Genomic DNA, 16,917 nt, shown 5'->3' on the forward strand with positions numbered 1-16,917 from the left:
ATGTGTTCTTATACATGTATTTCTGTGTCAAACTTTATTTCTTAATATTTATTTTCAATTTAATAAAATAGGCATATTTTCATGATCTGTATGGTTGTCATTCCTATCTTCAGTTAGATTTCATGTTTCATTTATGTTTGGCAAAAAGTGGTGTCCAAGTAATCAAAATGTACCACTGTAATAACTTTTTAGACTTGAATATTGACATACGAGGGTTGGAACTTTAATAGTGGCAACACAGCTAAAAAACAGCTACGCAACAAACCAAAGAATATCGCGTATACCACACATGAACTACATACCTACCTTACCTCTCAGCAAAAAGACTCGTCCTACCAACATCACGTGCATGCGGAGTGACGCGAAGAACGAATCCTTGTATTAGCTCGCGATCTAAAGTAAGTGTTGTCAGGATGTTTTCAAAACAAGAACAACGATGTTGGATAAAAATTGAATATGCCAGAGGTCGTACAGCACGACAGTGTCATCAAGGGCTTCAAGAGGCTTGCGGGGAATCTGCATTACCTTACAGAACCATAGTAAGATGGGTGAAAGCATTCAATGAAGGACGCCAAAACGTGGCAGACATGCTGCGGCCAGGTCGTCTGAGTGTCAGCGATGCAGACGTGCAAGCTGTTGCCGCACTAATGGACAGTGATCGCTGCCAAATGATTCGTCAGCTGGCCGGACAAACAGGATTACCGCATACGACTGTGCTGCACATTCTGAAGGAACGCCTGTCCATGAGAAAAATTGCTTCAAGATGGGTTCCACATCAATTGACGGAAATGCAGAAATAGCTACGATACGATGCTGCCCGAATCCATCTGGAACACTATGAGCACAAAGGAGATGCTTTTTTACGCTGTATCATTATGCTGGATGAGACTTGCGCAAGCTGTGACTGATTTGTTCAAGCGATGGGGCTGGGAAGTGCTTTACCATCCACCATACTCCCCAGATCTAAGCCCTTGTGACTATGACTTAATTCCTAAGATAAAGGAACCACTTCGTGGTACTTGCTTCCAAACTGTTCCTGAGATTCTTGCGGCAGTAGACCGGTCCATTCAAACTATCAAAAAACAGGCGCTGCTACAGGTATTCTGCGACTTCCACATCGTTGGAAACAGGTTGTACACCATGCTGGCGACTATATTGAAGGACTGTAAAACATGGTGACATGAATCACTTTTGTATTCCTTGTAAATAAATAGTTGCCACTATTAAAGTTCCAACCCTCGTAATACCCCCTTTAAACTTTTATGGCTACTATAATCATTTTTATGCACATCTAATATTAGTATATATGAGAATTTATTACATAAACTTGTTATACAAAATTACACTCCCCCCCAATAAAATAAAATAAGATTCTACTATACACTTACTTGAAGAAATCGAATAAGATAAGAAAACACCAATCGGTTCAGCTCTGGTAAATTCTTCACAATTCTTATTGCCGCATCGGGATCACTACAATACAAAATGCATTCCTCATAATATTCTGCAGGTATGAGAGGCTCAAATAATTCTCTGTACCACTGTTTTAGAAGAGATGCTGGAACATGAGGATCATCACACTCTATAAGTTCCCACTGATCGATTTTCATTTTCATTGCATTAATTTCATCAATATCACCAGGTACTCTGAAAAAAATGCACACTTATATCAATAAAAAGAGCTTTAAACAAAAACAGGACATTTTTAAAAAAGCAGAATGCATCTAGAGATATAAACCCATTGATCAATCATTATTACCCTAGTACTTTTTTCAATATTACAATATAATGAAAAAATAAAGGCTACAAACCACTGAAAAAGCAACCTAATAATGTGATTTCAAAGAATGAATAAATATTTAAAAAAGTTTGTTCTTTAAAAAAAGTGCTTTAACTAATCTTAGAAATCACATTACTTTTGAATACCCGACAGCATAAGTGAATACATGAGAACTCTTAAGCTACACAATTTCCAAAGTTTCCAAGCTATATTACTAGCAATAGCGATGATACTGCCAAATTAAGATGAAGCACTAGATATTTGGTACTGAGTAGTTTATCTGTGTGGCATCACTGCGATATGACAGCTTATACTGTGAAACAAATTTTTGCTTTTCCTTTGGCACATAAATTTTTCAGTGTTTCTATAGCTGAACTTAAAAAAAAAAAAAAAAAAAAAAAAAGAAAGAAGACATTATAAATTTTTGGAATACAGAGTTCACATAAATTTGCCAAGGCACTGGGGCAGGAAATCATTTAAAAGATAGAAATACATAACTTTCTCCAGAACTTATCCAGAAGAACATGAATTAAGGGTCAGCAAAAATCAGTAAACATCAAAATCTAGTGGCCTTGGCATTTTTTCTTAGCATCAGGAAATACTCTGATGAAAATACATGAGCTCTGGGATTATAAACAGGTAAAATTATGTAAAATTTTATCTTATCAACTCGGTCACTGAGGGATCTTAGCAAAGAAACTGAAGATTATTTCCTGATGAGAAAACTCCAAGCAAGTAGTTAAAAAATCAAATCAAAATACTAATTTTTTTTATGAATTATTATTTTTTTTAACAAAGTTGTATTTTACCCGGTTTCTCTATTTGTTTGGATCAAACCTTGAAACCAATTTTTTGATTCTTCTACCAATCAGACTGCCTAGAAACTTTTCACGTACCTGCAATGGCAGTACATTATTTAATCAGGGTGACACTTGATATTTAAATCTAAAGTGGGAGTGTAAAAAAGTTAGGCCCATAGATGGCGCCCCTGGTTTATATACTTCTATAACTGTGCATATCCAATAAAAACTCACTTGTGTTTCAAACTCCCAAAAGATATGTTGTGTGTATTTGTTCTCATGCATATAAGTAACCACTCTCTGCTATATTGAGTTTCTAATACAATATCATTCACAGAAAACTCCTGAAATAACAACCAATTACCCACTGCTCATCTGTATCTTTTAAGATGAGCCTTGATAAAAGGCTATCCCGATATCAAGTGACAGCTGACTGCTGATTATTTGCATGACAAACTGGAGAGTCAGAAAAAGATTACCATTCAGGGTCTCTAAATTTTTGCACTGAAAAAGAGTTCAACAGAATGATAAGAGAACACATTTTTCAGAAGCTTTTGCAGGTTAATATTTGAGCAGGGGGAAAAAATGCATTTGTTTAGGAGGTGCATGCAACTGCACCCTTCTGGCTATGCACATGGCTACAAACCCAAACAGACATTGGTGGGATACCAGAATTTCACCATAATTGATACAGGTACATTTCCACCACACTAACTGTGGAGTTCCAGACCATTTGTAAAACAGAACAAAAGAGGGTATTACACACATCCATGCCTTTTCTAGGATTTGAACCCTACTGGTTTAGTAATCAGCATCATTAACCACCACAATGGCTGGGCAGCCATGCTTACCCACAATTGATCCGAGCCCAAAACCACTTTGCCGCATATATGTAAAAAATTAGTAATTCTCCTGTCTTGGTCAATACAGAGGTTAGCATTGTTGGCTGCCACATCATTGGGCCCAGGTTCAAATCCTCCTGGCATTCTTCAAGGCTTAGATGTTTATAAACAATAGTACTTCTGCGTCATTAAGGAACTTAAAATTCATGGTGAGTCAACAGCTGTCTTGAAAGGTTTCGTGGTGAAGAAAGGTGGAGAGGAAGGCACTTGGACCATTTCCGTGGATATTATCTTTCAAAACTGAGAAAGAATAAGCTAAAGTTGCACTGCTGCCTGTAAGTTACCTAATGCTAAGCCAATGACAGAAGCAATCGTATGCTCCATAGCCCCATAAATTTCAGTTGTAACCATACAGTTAGGAATTCAATTAATAATACAAAGGCAGCAATATACAGTTAGATAATTTAGTAAATAATACTTAATTATTTAATACAGTCAAAAGTCGTTAATTCAGACACCCATAATCCGGAATGATCTATAATCCGGACTTCAAAGTTAAAAACTTTCTGCGCATGCGCCGCGTTGGCACAGGCGTTTTACGCGTGCGCGTAAGACCTTGACTACTGCGCATATGCGTGTGCGCAAATGCAGAATACGTTTTCGCCTGCGCGTTTAATGTATAACGGACGGTGTAAGCTAAAATTATATAATCTATTTCAGTTAATGTTAATGATTGCGTTGTTCCTTAATCTTCGAATTGTATCCCGCTTATTATTTTTTGCAGACTGTAAGAGCAATTTTATAAAAGTAAACTTGAACTTTCGATTATGTCAAATAGAATTTCCGATGCTGGAACTTCCAAAGGATCTACAAAACGAAAGTATGTTTCGATGTCCAAGAAACAAAAAGTGGAATTGATGCAAAAAATGGATAAAGACATGAAGAATGTGACAGAGAGGTTAGTGAAAACGAAAAAATTTCGATTGACAAGTTAGTCGGTATTCTCGGCACAGCAATTAACGGGACTTGAACAGCGGAACTTTGTAACTGAACAAGAAATTATGTCTTTTTATAGAATTAAAGAGAAAGTATTATCACATAAAATGAAGCAACTTACATTGAGAGAAATGTTTAATAAAGTAAACAAATAAATATTAAGCTTTTTTTTTTTTTTTTTTTTTTTTTTTTTTGTAAATTTTGATACCCTTTAGATCATAATTGTTCTTTATTTCATAAATTACGGTTTCATATTTTTAATTTTAGAATTACCGCATGCCATCTTACGAGATTTAAACTGATGATCTATAATCCGGAAAAATCGATAATCCGGAATCGTCGAAGTCCCGACGAGTCCGGATTAACGACTTTTGACTGTAGTATATTTTTAAAGAGAGGATGGATTATAATAATCTCTTTATAGTACTAAAGATTTGAAAATAATACCTGAATATTCCTTCAGTTTGTGCTCCATTCAACTGTAGAACTGCTTCGGATAATGTGGTTTGGATCCATGGAAGGCAATAATTAGGATATCTCTTTCTTTGCAAAGCCATCACTTCCTCAAGGCTGTTACCAAACATTGAAGGCCGAAAAATCTGAACCTAAAAAATTAAAGTTGGAATTAATTATTTTTATAGATCTTATATATTTATATAAACTAGAAATTTTTTAACGTTGTTGAAGTAATAGGTATAAAGTAATATACCTTAAAATGTCAAAAATAAAAATTTTAAAATTTGGCAAAATTAAGCTTAGAATGATGGTGTTTTAGTAATGCCACTATTCTAATGTTAGAACTCTATACATTTAAAAAGATAATCCTATGCTTGTCTTTCTACATAAAAAAAATATTTTGAAGGTTATTATTTAAAATTAATGAGAAATTAAGCTTTAATTTTGCTCATTTTAAGAGTTTGTGTGCTTTCTTTATACTTATTTCTAAATACATAAGTTAAGCAGCAAAAATTATTTGTTTAAGTTTTCCAAGTATCTATACATGTTCATTTTCATTTGCACACATGATCAAGAATTCAAAATGCGTGTAAGCACACATGTAAGTAGATAGATAAATTGGCAGAAGGTTTTTATAGTGAGAATAACAGAATTCTGCAAAATGTTTTACAATTAACCAGCAGTATCCCCACTTCTATTCATGGGAGAGTCCTTAAAAAATTAATATTTCCAGATAAGTTATTTTAACATTAAGAGTAACACCAAAAATTGTATTGTTACTATAAATGTAGAGCTATAAGACAGTAATAATAAAAATGATCTAATTTACATTTTTTTTTTTTTGCTTTCAATTGCATAATGAAGATTAAAAATCTAATGTTCTGATTATGAATTTTTGAAAGGTCTATTTCTGTTTTACATATCCTTATGACAACTGATGCCAGACAGTATTTTTTTCCAATTATTAAATTTACATACTCTAGATTGTTCAATTTCTTCAACAGTTGGCTTTCTCAAGCTTCGGGCAGCACCTTTATGAGAAATTTGTTCTAATCTTTTCCCACAAACTAAAGCGTACTGGCTTATTTTCAACTGGAAAGAAAACATTAAAATTACAAACAAAAAACAAAGTTCTTTTTTTATTTTTTAATTAAATGTTTAAATTTTAAGAGCAGAAAAAGGGAATTAAATATTCAAGTTGCATTTTATTTATGAATTTTCTTCCATTAAAATATAAAAAAAATAATTCACAGTATGTATGTCTCCCGATCTACAGAATGGTGCATCTTGTATCTACCAATTTTAAACAACAAACAAAAAATGAGGAATGCTGAATGTAACTAACTTTACATGAAAATGAAATAATGTATACACAAAAGTATTTATTGCAGTGTATAATATAGACAAATATCAGTGAACTTTCAAAATAATGTCCCCTGAGTGTCCTTCTTCTGCTAGGATGCATTTCGTAAGGCTATTCAGAAGGGATTTCAGGATGCATCTCATCATATCATGTGGAATAGTGTTGGAGTACAGTTGTACCTGCACTTGCTGTTGCCAGAATACACATGTGTATTCTGACAACCTTGTAGGAACTAAACTGTAAGTAGTTGTAGGAACTAAAGTGTAGGAACTAAACTGCAAGTTCGGTTAAACAATCGAAACTAGTCCTGTGAAAATTTGAAAACTATAACGCTGATTTTTGTTGTTTGAATTCTGAATTAAACTGTATGCTCCAAATGTCTGGCCTACAATGCTTCAGTCTTCATTATTCCATTGCAATAAGTGCTAAGAATCTGTACCAAAGCCTTTCTAATGAAAACAGGGTCTGTTTTTTAACTTATTCCATTGCTGCTTTATCTAACTGTACCAGCCAATGGTCTATTCTATAAGAACTACCTGACTCCTAGCTACAGATGTAGCTATCCCATAAATGCACATGTGTATTCTGATACAGTTGCCAAATCAAACTGATAGATACAATATGCACCCAATACTATGAGAAAATTTTACGCTTTTGAGAACAGAAAAGCAGAAAAATGTAGCACATATAATTGTTTTGTGATATGAGCTCACATGACCTCTGATATCATCATAAATTCAGTCACCGTAAGTTCTGTAAGTTATGCACTGTAATTCGATTCTAGGTTGATTATTATCTAAATTAATTCTGACAAGAATCTTATCCTAATTTTCCATTGTTCAAATCTAGATTTTATTCTTTTAATTAATTCTCAGTTAATTTATCTTATTATTTTTCAACGAATTTCTATTGTCAATCCATTGTCAGGTACTTCCTTATCCTAGGATTGTTAACGCTGTTGAGCTTTTAAGCTGGTAGTTTATTTTCTTTATTCATTGCTTCTTTAATTATTAATGCTTTTCAGTTCATTTTTCATTCTGATTGTTCAACCTTTCTTTAGATTCTGATTAATAATATAAGTTACCTTCATTCGTAGTTAAATTTGTTCGTGTTTATATTTAATATTTTGAGTTGCTTTAAGTCTACAGCTTTAATGAGTCTTAAAAACTTTGTTGATATTTTATGTTTTGATAATAATAATCTACATTAGCATAGATCTTACAATATAAACATCGATAGACTTATCTAATATTAGAGGAAATACAATTCTAATCTATTAATTTGTAACTTTACAGTTAAAAAAAACTTACAATCTTTCCTTAAAATCTTTATATAGCATTTTCTCCTCTAATCCTATTTTCTCCTCACATGAAGGCTTTTTGATCATAAGGCTTTGTGGTTAAGGGCATAAAAGTCATTCATACCCCTTTAATATGGTGTAAGTTATAACCACTCAGGGAAGGGAAAGTTGAGTATGCATAAATGTGCAGCTGACCAAGTGAAACCATCAATCAAAAGTCAGCTGCATTTCCTTTGCTGTGACTGATCAGTTCTTATACCAAATTGGCATAGAGCATAAAAGTTAGGACTTTTAGGCAAAATCCATATGGCCATATCCGATCTTTTAGGCAAAATTCTTATGTTTTTGTGATGTAGCAAAGTATAGTTGTCTAGCAACATTGACTTATACAAGGGTTGGAACTTTAATAGTGGCAACTATTTATTTACAAGGAATACAAAAGTGATTCATGTCACCACGTTTTACAGTCCTTCAATATAGTCACCAGCATTGTGTACAACCCGTTTTCAATGATGTGGAAGTCGCAGAATACCTGTAGCAGCGCCTGTTTTGTTGATAGTTTGAATGGACCGGTCTACTGTCACAAGAATCTCAGGAACAGTTTGGAAGCGAGTGCCAGGAAGTGGTTCCTTCATCTTAGGAATTAAGTCATAGTCACAAGGGCTTAGATCTGGGGAGTATGGTGGATGGTAAAGCACTTCCCAGCCCCATCGCTTGAACAAATCAGTCACAGCTTGCGCTGCATGCGGCCGAGCATTGTCATGCAAAATGAGAGGAGCGCTCTGCAGAAAGTGTCGCCGTTTTTTTTTTCTCAAAGCTGGTCGGAGATTGTGCTCCAAAAATGAGCAGTAATACTGCGCAGTGACGGTCTGCTGTGGGGGAACGGTATGCGTTAGGATGATACCATCACAGTCGTGCACGAGAATCATCATAACTTTCACATTGCTGTGGTTCTGACGAAATTTTGAACGTCGTGGTGACCCGTGATGATGCCATTCGCTTGATTGGCGTTTCAGTTCTGGCTGGTACGATCAGGCCCAAGTCTCATCCAGCGTAATGATACAGCGTAAAAAAGCATCTCCTTTGCGCTCATAGCACTCCAGGTGGGTTCGGGCAGCATCATATTGTAGCCATTTCTGCATTTCCGTCAATTGATATGGAACCCATCGTGAAGCAATTTTTCTCATGGACAGGCGTTCCTTCAGAATGTGCAACACAGTCGTATGCGGTAATCCTGTTTGTCTGGCCAGCTGACGAATCGTTTGGCGGCGATCACTGTCTATTAGTGCGGCAACAGCTTGCACATCTGCATCGCTGACACTCGGACGACCTGACCGCAGCATGTCTGCCACGTTTTGGCATTCTTCATTGAATGCTTTCACCCATCTTGCTATGGTTCTGTAAGGCAGTGCAGATTCCCAGCAAGCCTCTTGAAGCCCTTGATGACACTGTCGTGCTGTACGACCTCTGGCACATTCAATTTTTATCCAACATCGTTGTTCTTGTTTTGAAAACATCCCGACAACACTTACTTTAAACTGCGAGCTAATACAAGGATCCGTTCTTCGCGTCACTCCGCATGCGCGTGACGTAGGCAGGACAAGTCTTTTTGCTGAGAGGTAAGGTAGGTATGTAGTTCACGTGTGGTATACGCGATATTCTTTGGTTTGTTGCGTAGCGTTTTTTCAGCTGTGTTGCCACTATTAAAGTTCCAACCCTCGTACTTCTTACAATTGAAAAACCATTAGAACACAGCATTAAGCTCAAATATAGGTTAAGCAAAGATTTTATTTAAAAGGGTATGAAATATCATATAAACAGCAGATATTTATATAAAAATTCAATTGATGGGCAAATTTTAATTTAATGTCATGCAATATAAAAAGCATTGAAGTAATTTAAATAATACATATTACAAACTTATTTTCGCAGTAAATTATAATTAGGTTTCTGGCAATTAATGATATAAAAACTGCTTTAATTTTATTATGGTGAGGAAATAGATAACTCCATAATTTTGTAAATTCAATTTTTGAGACATGATACAGCTAATCCGAGATGCAAATAAATCCAAGATGCTGGGCATTGTTTCGCAAGAATCCATATATTACCATCTTCAAAGTTTCTTGTCCTTTTTTTAACTCTTTATATATTTCTTAAAACTGCATCATTAATTTTTAACAGCTTACCTTCAACAAACTCTATTGGTCTGATGTAGCAAGTAATATCATAAAACATATTAAATGCAAAGGTTAATAATAACACATTTGTGTATAAAATGCTTTTACAATGCAGTTTTTAAAACTTTCACTCACACAAACAGTGTGAAAAATAAAATCTAAATTCATTCAAAAGAAAATTAGTATTTTCCAAAGTTAATTATCAAAGTATCTGTTTTTTCTCAAAAAAATAACTGTAACCTTTTCTTTTGCAGTTGATATAGAATCTTTTATAGGTTCTTGAAGGTAGAACAGTAACTGCAATTCTAATATGTAATATTAAATTAGAATAGTTACATCATTATTAGTTTTTTAACATACTCTCTTTAAGCATAAATGTAATTTTTGTTAAATTTTTTTCTAAAATTAATGCTAAATGTTTTCAAAATTTAAACATAAAAAAATATTTATTATGCCTACTGTATCTTTTTATTACTATTTCTATCAATGCTACACCTAAGAAACGCATATGTACCCTTTTTAGACTGCTGTGTTTCATGGAGTTTAGATGAATAAAATGTGAACTGTATTTTGATTATTTAAATATTGCTATGCAACACTACAGTAGCTGATCAAAAATGCTTTATTAAAATGATAGCATATTTTTTTATATTGATTTTTGAATTGTTTAGATATTGCTGTATCTCCTGAGATTAAGTTGTGATACTTAAATTCATGCATATTAGAGTAAAGATCATAGTGTACCATTTTTCTAATCCAATGATCCATCTAAGCAAATGTTCACCTCTGATTTTGTTATTCTTCTCCCAACCATTTAGATATACAACACTGAACAATGTTGACTTTGCAGCCTAAATATGTAATGATCTGGGGACTGATTAACATCTCTGAGTTCAAAAATCTGCCCCTCTCCACTTGCGAATAAACGACACTTCAGAAACCCTGAGGCAACACACTATAAAATTACAAGATTTAAGCCAAGTTCTGAAGACTCATGTGGGAGAACAAAAATGCTTTTGAGCAGCATTTTACACCACTTAAAACTCAACCACATACCATTGACAGGAGCTTAGTTTTTAAAACTTTTATCATGCATGTTATACCTACAATCCCCTCAATTTGCATAACCTTATGGCTTTTTCTTCTTGATGTTACAATTTCAATGTTCAGCAGTGATTATCTTAGGAAACCAATTCCTTTATTTTGGAGTTTTATTTTTGCCTGTTCAAAACATATATTAAAAACATTTCTCAATCAATTTTAATAGCGCAGACATATTTAATTTTTTTCATTTTATTAAATACTTACATCAGGAGGATCTAAGCTACTGCTTTGATGTTTCTTTATGTATCCTTCAAGATATGGCTGAAATTTAATGGATGGGGGAAAAAATGTCAAACAAACAGCCATTAATTCCCATCCGAGGACAAGACTTTCCCTGAAGTTTAAAAACATACATTATCTTAAAAAAAATTATATAATACTAATGTAGTATAAACCAAAGCATTAATATACAAAAATAGTCCTGCAAGTTTCAAATTTTCACTCATAACAATTCTTCACATTTTACAATAAAATATACTTTATAAAGGGAAGTGAAGGCATGAAATAACGTATTTTGATAATAATTTTACAGCATGTAAGGAAAACATTTTAAAATTAACAATTCAAGCATACTTTGATGTGAATAATGGCACTAGAAGTCAATTAACATTAAATTATACATTTCAGAAACATTCTTATGTAAAACATGGTTTTAAACTTGTGAATAGTAACTAACTTGCTAATTAAAAATTAAAAAGAAATCATTAATAACACAAGCATACATATATTAAAAATAATAAGTAAAGAATGTGATTATGATTACATCTACATTAAAAACAAAAATCTAGAAAATTCTGGTTAATTTAATCAAATAGAAACATAAGTTTTATTGGATTTTTTTCAGGCTATATACCAGATTATTGTATTTTAGTTTTTATCAAAAGAATAAAATGGAAAGGCACATTTTTTAAAACTTATATTTTTTCAAAATACTGAAAATATGAGATGACAGTCTGTTCGCACTTTATGTAAATTTTGATTTTGTTCCCTGCAAGAGGGCGCCTGCGAGCGCCGAACTACCTGTATATCTATTGTACGAACTTATTCTTCACACAGTCTAATAAACGCAATAACGAACGTTTGTGTCTACTTTCCATCCGCTAACATGGTCCGTCGTGAGCCAGCCCAATTCTTTGGGTGATGTGTCAGGACAGTTTTTAATGTTCTGGTATAGGAGGACATTTCATGCAAGGAAAACGGATTTATATTTTGTCTGGATTGTGAAAACAGCGGCAGGAATATGGAGTCGATTTTAAAGTAAAAGCGAATCATTAAGGGTAAGTTGACTCGTTTAATTTCACAAGTATATAGTTTACAAAATCTAGAAAATTCTTTTTCTGCCATTGAAGTATACGAAAATGATGTTGGTGCATTAGGTGTTGAAGTGAACTGTTTAAACGATAACATTCTTGGTACTTGTTCTGACGCAGAATTTAGTAAATATGAAATAGAAATGAATGAACTATTTTCCAAATTAGATGTATTAAAAATTACTTTAAAGGAAGAATCAAGAAAACTTAGTAATTCAGGCAAAGATGTAATAAATGCTAATCCAAACGGCTTGAAACTTCCTCGCGTGGAATTGCCAGTGTTTACTTCTAATTATGTTGACTGGATATCATTTAGGGATTTATTTCTTGCCAGTGTTGGAAATAATAGTACATTAAGTGACAGTCAAAAATTGCAATATCTTAAGCTTTCTGTGAAAAGTGAAGCTGCTGTTTTACTACAATCAGTTCAAATTTCAAACGCGAATTATGAAAAGGCATGGGAAGCGCTTACTGAACGTTATGAAAACGAAATAGAAATAATAAATGCAGCATTAAATAAATTAACTTCACAACCTGTTCTAAAACATGAATCAGCTTCAGGTTTGCGGAGATTAATTGATACAACACAACAGTGTATTGATACATTAAAATTCCTTAAACAGCCGGTAGAGCATTGGGATACTATGATTATTTTTCTGTTAAAAGGAAAACTTGATCATGAAACACTAAAAGAGTGGACGATAGAGCATTCAAACAAGAAAATTTCTGCTTTCGCTGAATTCAAGCGTTTTATTTTAAACAGAGCGAATGCTATTGCCTCTTTGGCGAAGTGCCAGAGGGAGAAGGCAGTTTTGCCTTCTGAAATTAAAACTCGCGGTTCAGGTAGCAGATATGCTTTTTCGTCCCAACTTGTAGCTAATGTGTGCGTTCATTGTAAGAGTAATTCTCATTCTCAGTTATTTAAATGTGATAGCTTTTTAGAACTCCCTATCAAAGAAAAATGGGATATTATTAAAAGGAATAAATTATGTGCTAATTGTTTGAAAGATAGTAAAACGCATCCCATTTTTAAATGTCGTGCAGGCATGTGTAAATATTGTTCAAAGCCACATAATACAGTGTTATGTTCGAAAAATTCAAATGATGAAAAACGTCATATACCCATGGAACACAGAACTTCTGCTATTAGTAGCAATAATGCCACGGTGCCTGTTACGCAAGCAGTTTTATTGCCTACTGTGATTGTTTATGTTAAAGATATTAATGGCGATTTACAAAAATGCAGGATGCTAATTGATTCAGGTAGCCAGGGCTCATTTATTCGGGAGCACTGTGTAAATTTACTGCAGCTAAAGCGCACTAGTGCAAACATAAGTGTAAATGGCCTGAGCTTGCAAAAAATTGGAAAGGTTTCAGGTTCAGTTCAATTACAAGTAACATCTCCATTTTATAAAAACGCAAGCATTCCAGTTAATGCATTAATCATACCTAAGATCATGTGTGACCTTCCTCAATCTCAAGTTGATAGATCTGTTTCGACATCTTTCAATCATTTGTGGTTGGCAGATACAAATTGTTTCCAGCCTGGCCCAATAGATATTCTTTTAGGCACAGATGTATTTGGCGAGATAATGCTTCATGGACATTTAACTGTTCCGGGTCATTCGTTAACAGCCTTGGAATCAATATTTGGCTGGGTCATTATCGGAAAGACTAAAAGTGTATCACAGACAATTGTATCAAATCATGCTAGTTGTACCAATGTTCAGCTCCAGCTTGAAAAATTTTGGAAATTGGAAGAAATTTCGGAGATAAAGCATTACACAGAAGAGGAGATTGAGTGTGAAAATCATTTCAAGTGGAATTTTTCCCGTGATTCAACAGGTAGATTTGTTGTTAAGTCTCCATTTTGTAGATCGGGAAATGAACTTGTGTCATCAAGGGATGTTGTTGTACATCGTTTACAAAGCATTGAACGTCAATTTATTAAAAATAAATCACTTTCCAGTCAATATCACAAATTTATGGAGGACTATCAACAACTTGGTCATATGGAATTGATTCCAGAAAATGAAATTGATGTTCCAGCTAATTCTAGTTTTTACCTTCCGCACCATTCAGTTCCGGATAAAAATGGTGATAAATTTCGAGTTGTATTTGATGGTTCTGCAAAATCTTCTAGCGGTATTTCTCTTAATGAGAAATTGATGGTTGCTCCACAGTTGCAGACTGATCTGACAACATTAATTATTCGTTTCAGAATTCACAGAATAGCTATAACTGCAGATATAGAGAAAATGTACAGACAAATTATAGTAAAAGATGCAGACTTTCAGAGAATAGTCTGGCGCGATTCATTTTATAAAGCAATTCAGGATTTTCGATTAACTAGGAATGCTTACGGTACTGCATCAGCTCCGTACCTTGCGGTAAGATGTTTACAGCAGTTAGCCACAGATGAAGCAACTAATTTTCCTTTGGCTTTCAAGACATGTCTTAGGGACTTCTACGTTGATGATTTGATGTCTGGAGCCAGTTCAGTTATTGAAGCTATAAAATTACAAATGCAACTGAATCAGATATTGTCACGTGCTGGATTTGTTCTAAGAAAATGGGCTTCTAACAGCAAAGAAGTCTTGAATTCAATTAATCCAGATTTGTGCTTATCAAATGTTTCTTGGAACATAGACAATGATGATACTGTAAAAACGTTAGGTATCCTGCGGCATCCAGCTTCAGATATGTTTTTATTCAAAGTCAATTCATCATATCCTGAAGTCTTAACCAAACGAACATTACTTTCAATAATTGCAAAGACCTTTGACCCTCTTGGATGGTTGGCACCAATCAAGGTTCAGTATAAATTGATTATGCAAAGATTGTGGAAACATCAGTTGCAGTGGGATGAAAAGGTTCCTCCAGATATTGAATGTGAGTGGAAACAACTTACAGAAGATTTGTTATTCATTAAAAGTATCAAATTTTCACGATTCTTGTTGGTTGAATCAGATAACCAGTTTCAACTGCACGGGTTTTGTGACGCCTCAGAGAAGGCCTACGCCGCTGCAATTTATTATCGTTCTGTGTTAGATACTGGACAAATCAATGTTCAGTTGGTAATAGTCAAGACAAGAGTTGCACCACTAAAAACCCTATCACTTTCCCGATTGGAACTTTGTGGAGCATTACTGTTGACTAAATTAATGGATTTCACCTGTAGGGCTTTAAATACTCCTATATCGCAAGTTTATTTTCATACTGATTCCACTATTGTATTAGCCTGGATAAGATCCCATGCAAGCCGATGGAAGACCTTCGTCACCAACAGAGTAGCAAAAATCCAGACTTTACCTTCTCCTGTCCAGTGGCGTCATGTGAGTGGAAATGCTAATCCTGCTGATCTTGCAACACGTGGTGTGTCATCATCTGCACTGGTTACTTCATTGTGGCTACGTGGTCCAGATTTATTGTATAATTTATTTCCTTTTCAGCAAGCATTATCTGCACCACTACTGAATGATTCTGTGCCAGAGCAAAGATGTGCTTTTCAGTCAACAACTGCTGCCAGTCGCTTGACAGACGCTCATGATTTATTTTATAAATATTCTTCTCTCACTAAACTTAAACGTGTTGTAGCATTATGTCTGAGGTTTGTAAATAACTGTAAAAATTCAGAAGATCAGGTAAGTGGATTTTTAAAAACAAGTGAATTAACTAAAGCTATGCATGTGTTAATTAAATTAATGCAATGTGTTGAATTTAAGAATGAAATTAACACTTTAAGCAGAAATCAATCATTATCTGGTACAAGCAAAATTTTATCTTTAAATCCATTTTTAGATAATTTAGGTATTCTCAGGGTGGGCGGTCGCTTGCAACATGCAAACCTTGCATATGGTTTTAGGCATCCAATTTTGCTTCCAAAGAAGCACATTTTAACTCATCTCATTGTTAGACATTACCATGAAAGACTTTTGCATGCAGGTCCACAACTTATGCAATCTTGCATTCAAGAACAATATTGGATCATAAATGGTAGAGCTGTTATCAGAGATTTAGTTAGGAAATGTATAAAGTGTTGCAAAATTAGAGCATCTGTCACTAATCAATTGATGAGCGATTTGCCGTCTAGTTGCGTTTCGCCTGCTCCTGCGTTTTTGCGCTGTGGAGTGGATTACGCAGGTCCTTTTCAAATTAAAGCAAATACGGGTCGAGGCTCTAGGTCATTCAAGGCATATATAGCTCTATTTGTTGGTTTTAGGATAAGAGCTATTCACTTAGAATTAGTGACTGATCTTTCAGCAGATGCTTTTATTGCAGCTCTTAAGAGGTTCATTTCCCGCAGATGCAAAAGCAGTGATATATATAGCGATTGTGGTTCCAATTTTGTTGGAGCAAAACGCAAACTCATGGAATTTGAAAGGCTTGCTAGGTCTGCAACTTATAACCAAAATGTTAGCAGATATTTGGTTGATAATGGCATTAAATGGCATCTAAACGTTCCAGGTGTGCCACATATGGGTGGACTCTGGGAAGCTGGCATAAAATCAACAAAATACCATTTAAAACGAGTAGTTGGTGAGGCGAGATTGACATATGAAGAATTTGAAACATTTCTCACACAAATAGAAGCTTGTCTTAATTCGCGACCTTTAACAAGTTTGTCTAATGATCTAAATGACTTATGAGCATTGACGCCTGGTCATTTTCTTATTGGTAGATCATTAACAAGCATTCCTGAACCAAATTACATTGAAGTTTCCCATCTCACTAGATGGCAAAATATTCAAAAAACAGTTCAACAATTTTGGAAGCGTTGGCACAA

General features: G+C 34.4%; 1 protein-coding gene across 1 annotated transcript in view; it reads right to left on the reverse strand.

Moving 5' to 3' along the window:
• The window catches only part of LOC118186358 (uncharacterized), a 111,806-nt gene that overhangs the window by 22,542 nt on the left and 72,347 nt on the right, over positions 1-16,917 (reverse strand). Inside the window, exons 12-15 of the mRNA XM_035356436.2 lie at positions 11,026-11,155; positions 5,853-5,966; positions 4,866-5,023; positions 1,389-1,647 (exon numbers count right to left, since the gene is read on the reverse strand). Of these exons, the coding sequence (XP_035212327.1) occupies positions 1,389-1,647; positions 4,866-5,023; positions 5,853-5,966; positions 11,026-11,155 (661 nt within the window). The remainder of the gene's footprint in view (positions 1-1,388; positions 1,648-4,865; positions 5,024-5,852; positions 5,967-11,025; positions 11,156-16,917) is intronic.

This window comes from Stegodyphus dumicola, chromosome 8 (assembly GCF_044657685.1).
Source record: "Stegodyphus dumicola isolate Sdum_Otavi_A_Nest chromosome 8, ASM4465768v1".
In the NCBI taxonomy this organism is placed as follows: Eukaryota; Metazoa; Arthropoda; class Arachnida; order Araneae; family Eresidae; genus Stegodyphus; species Stegodyphus dumicola.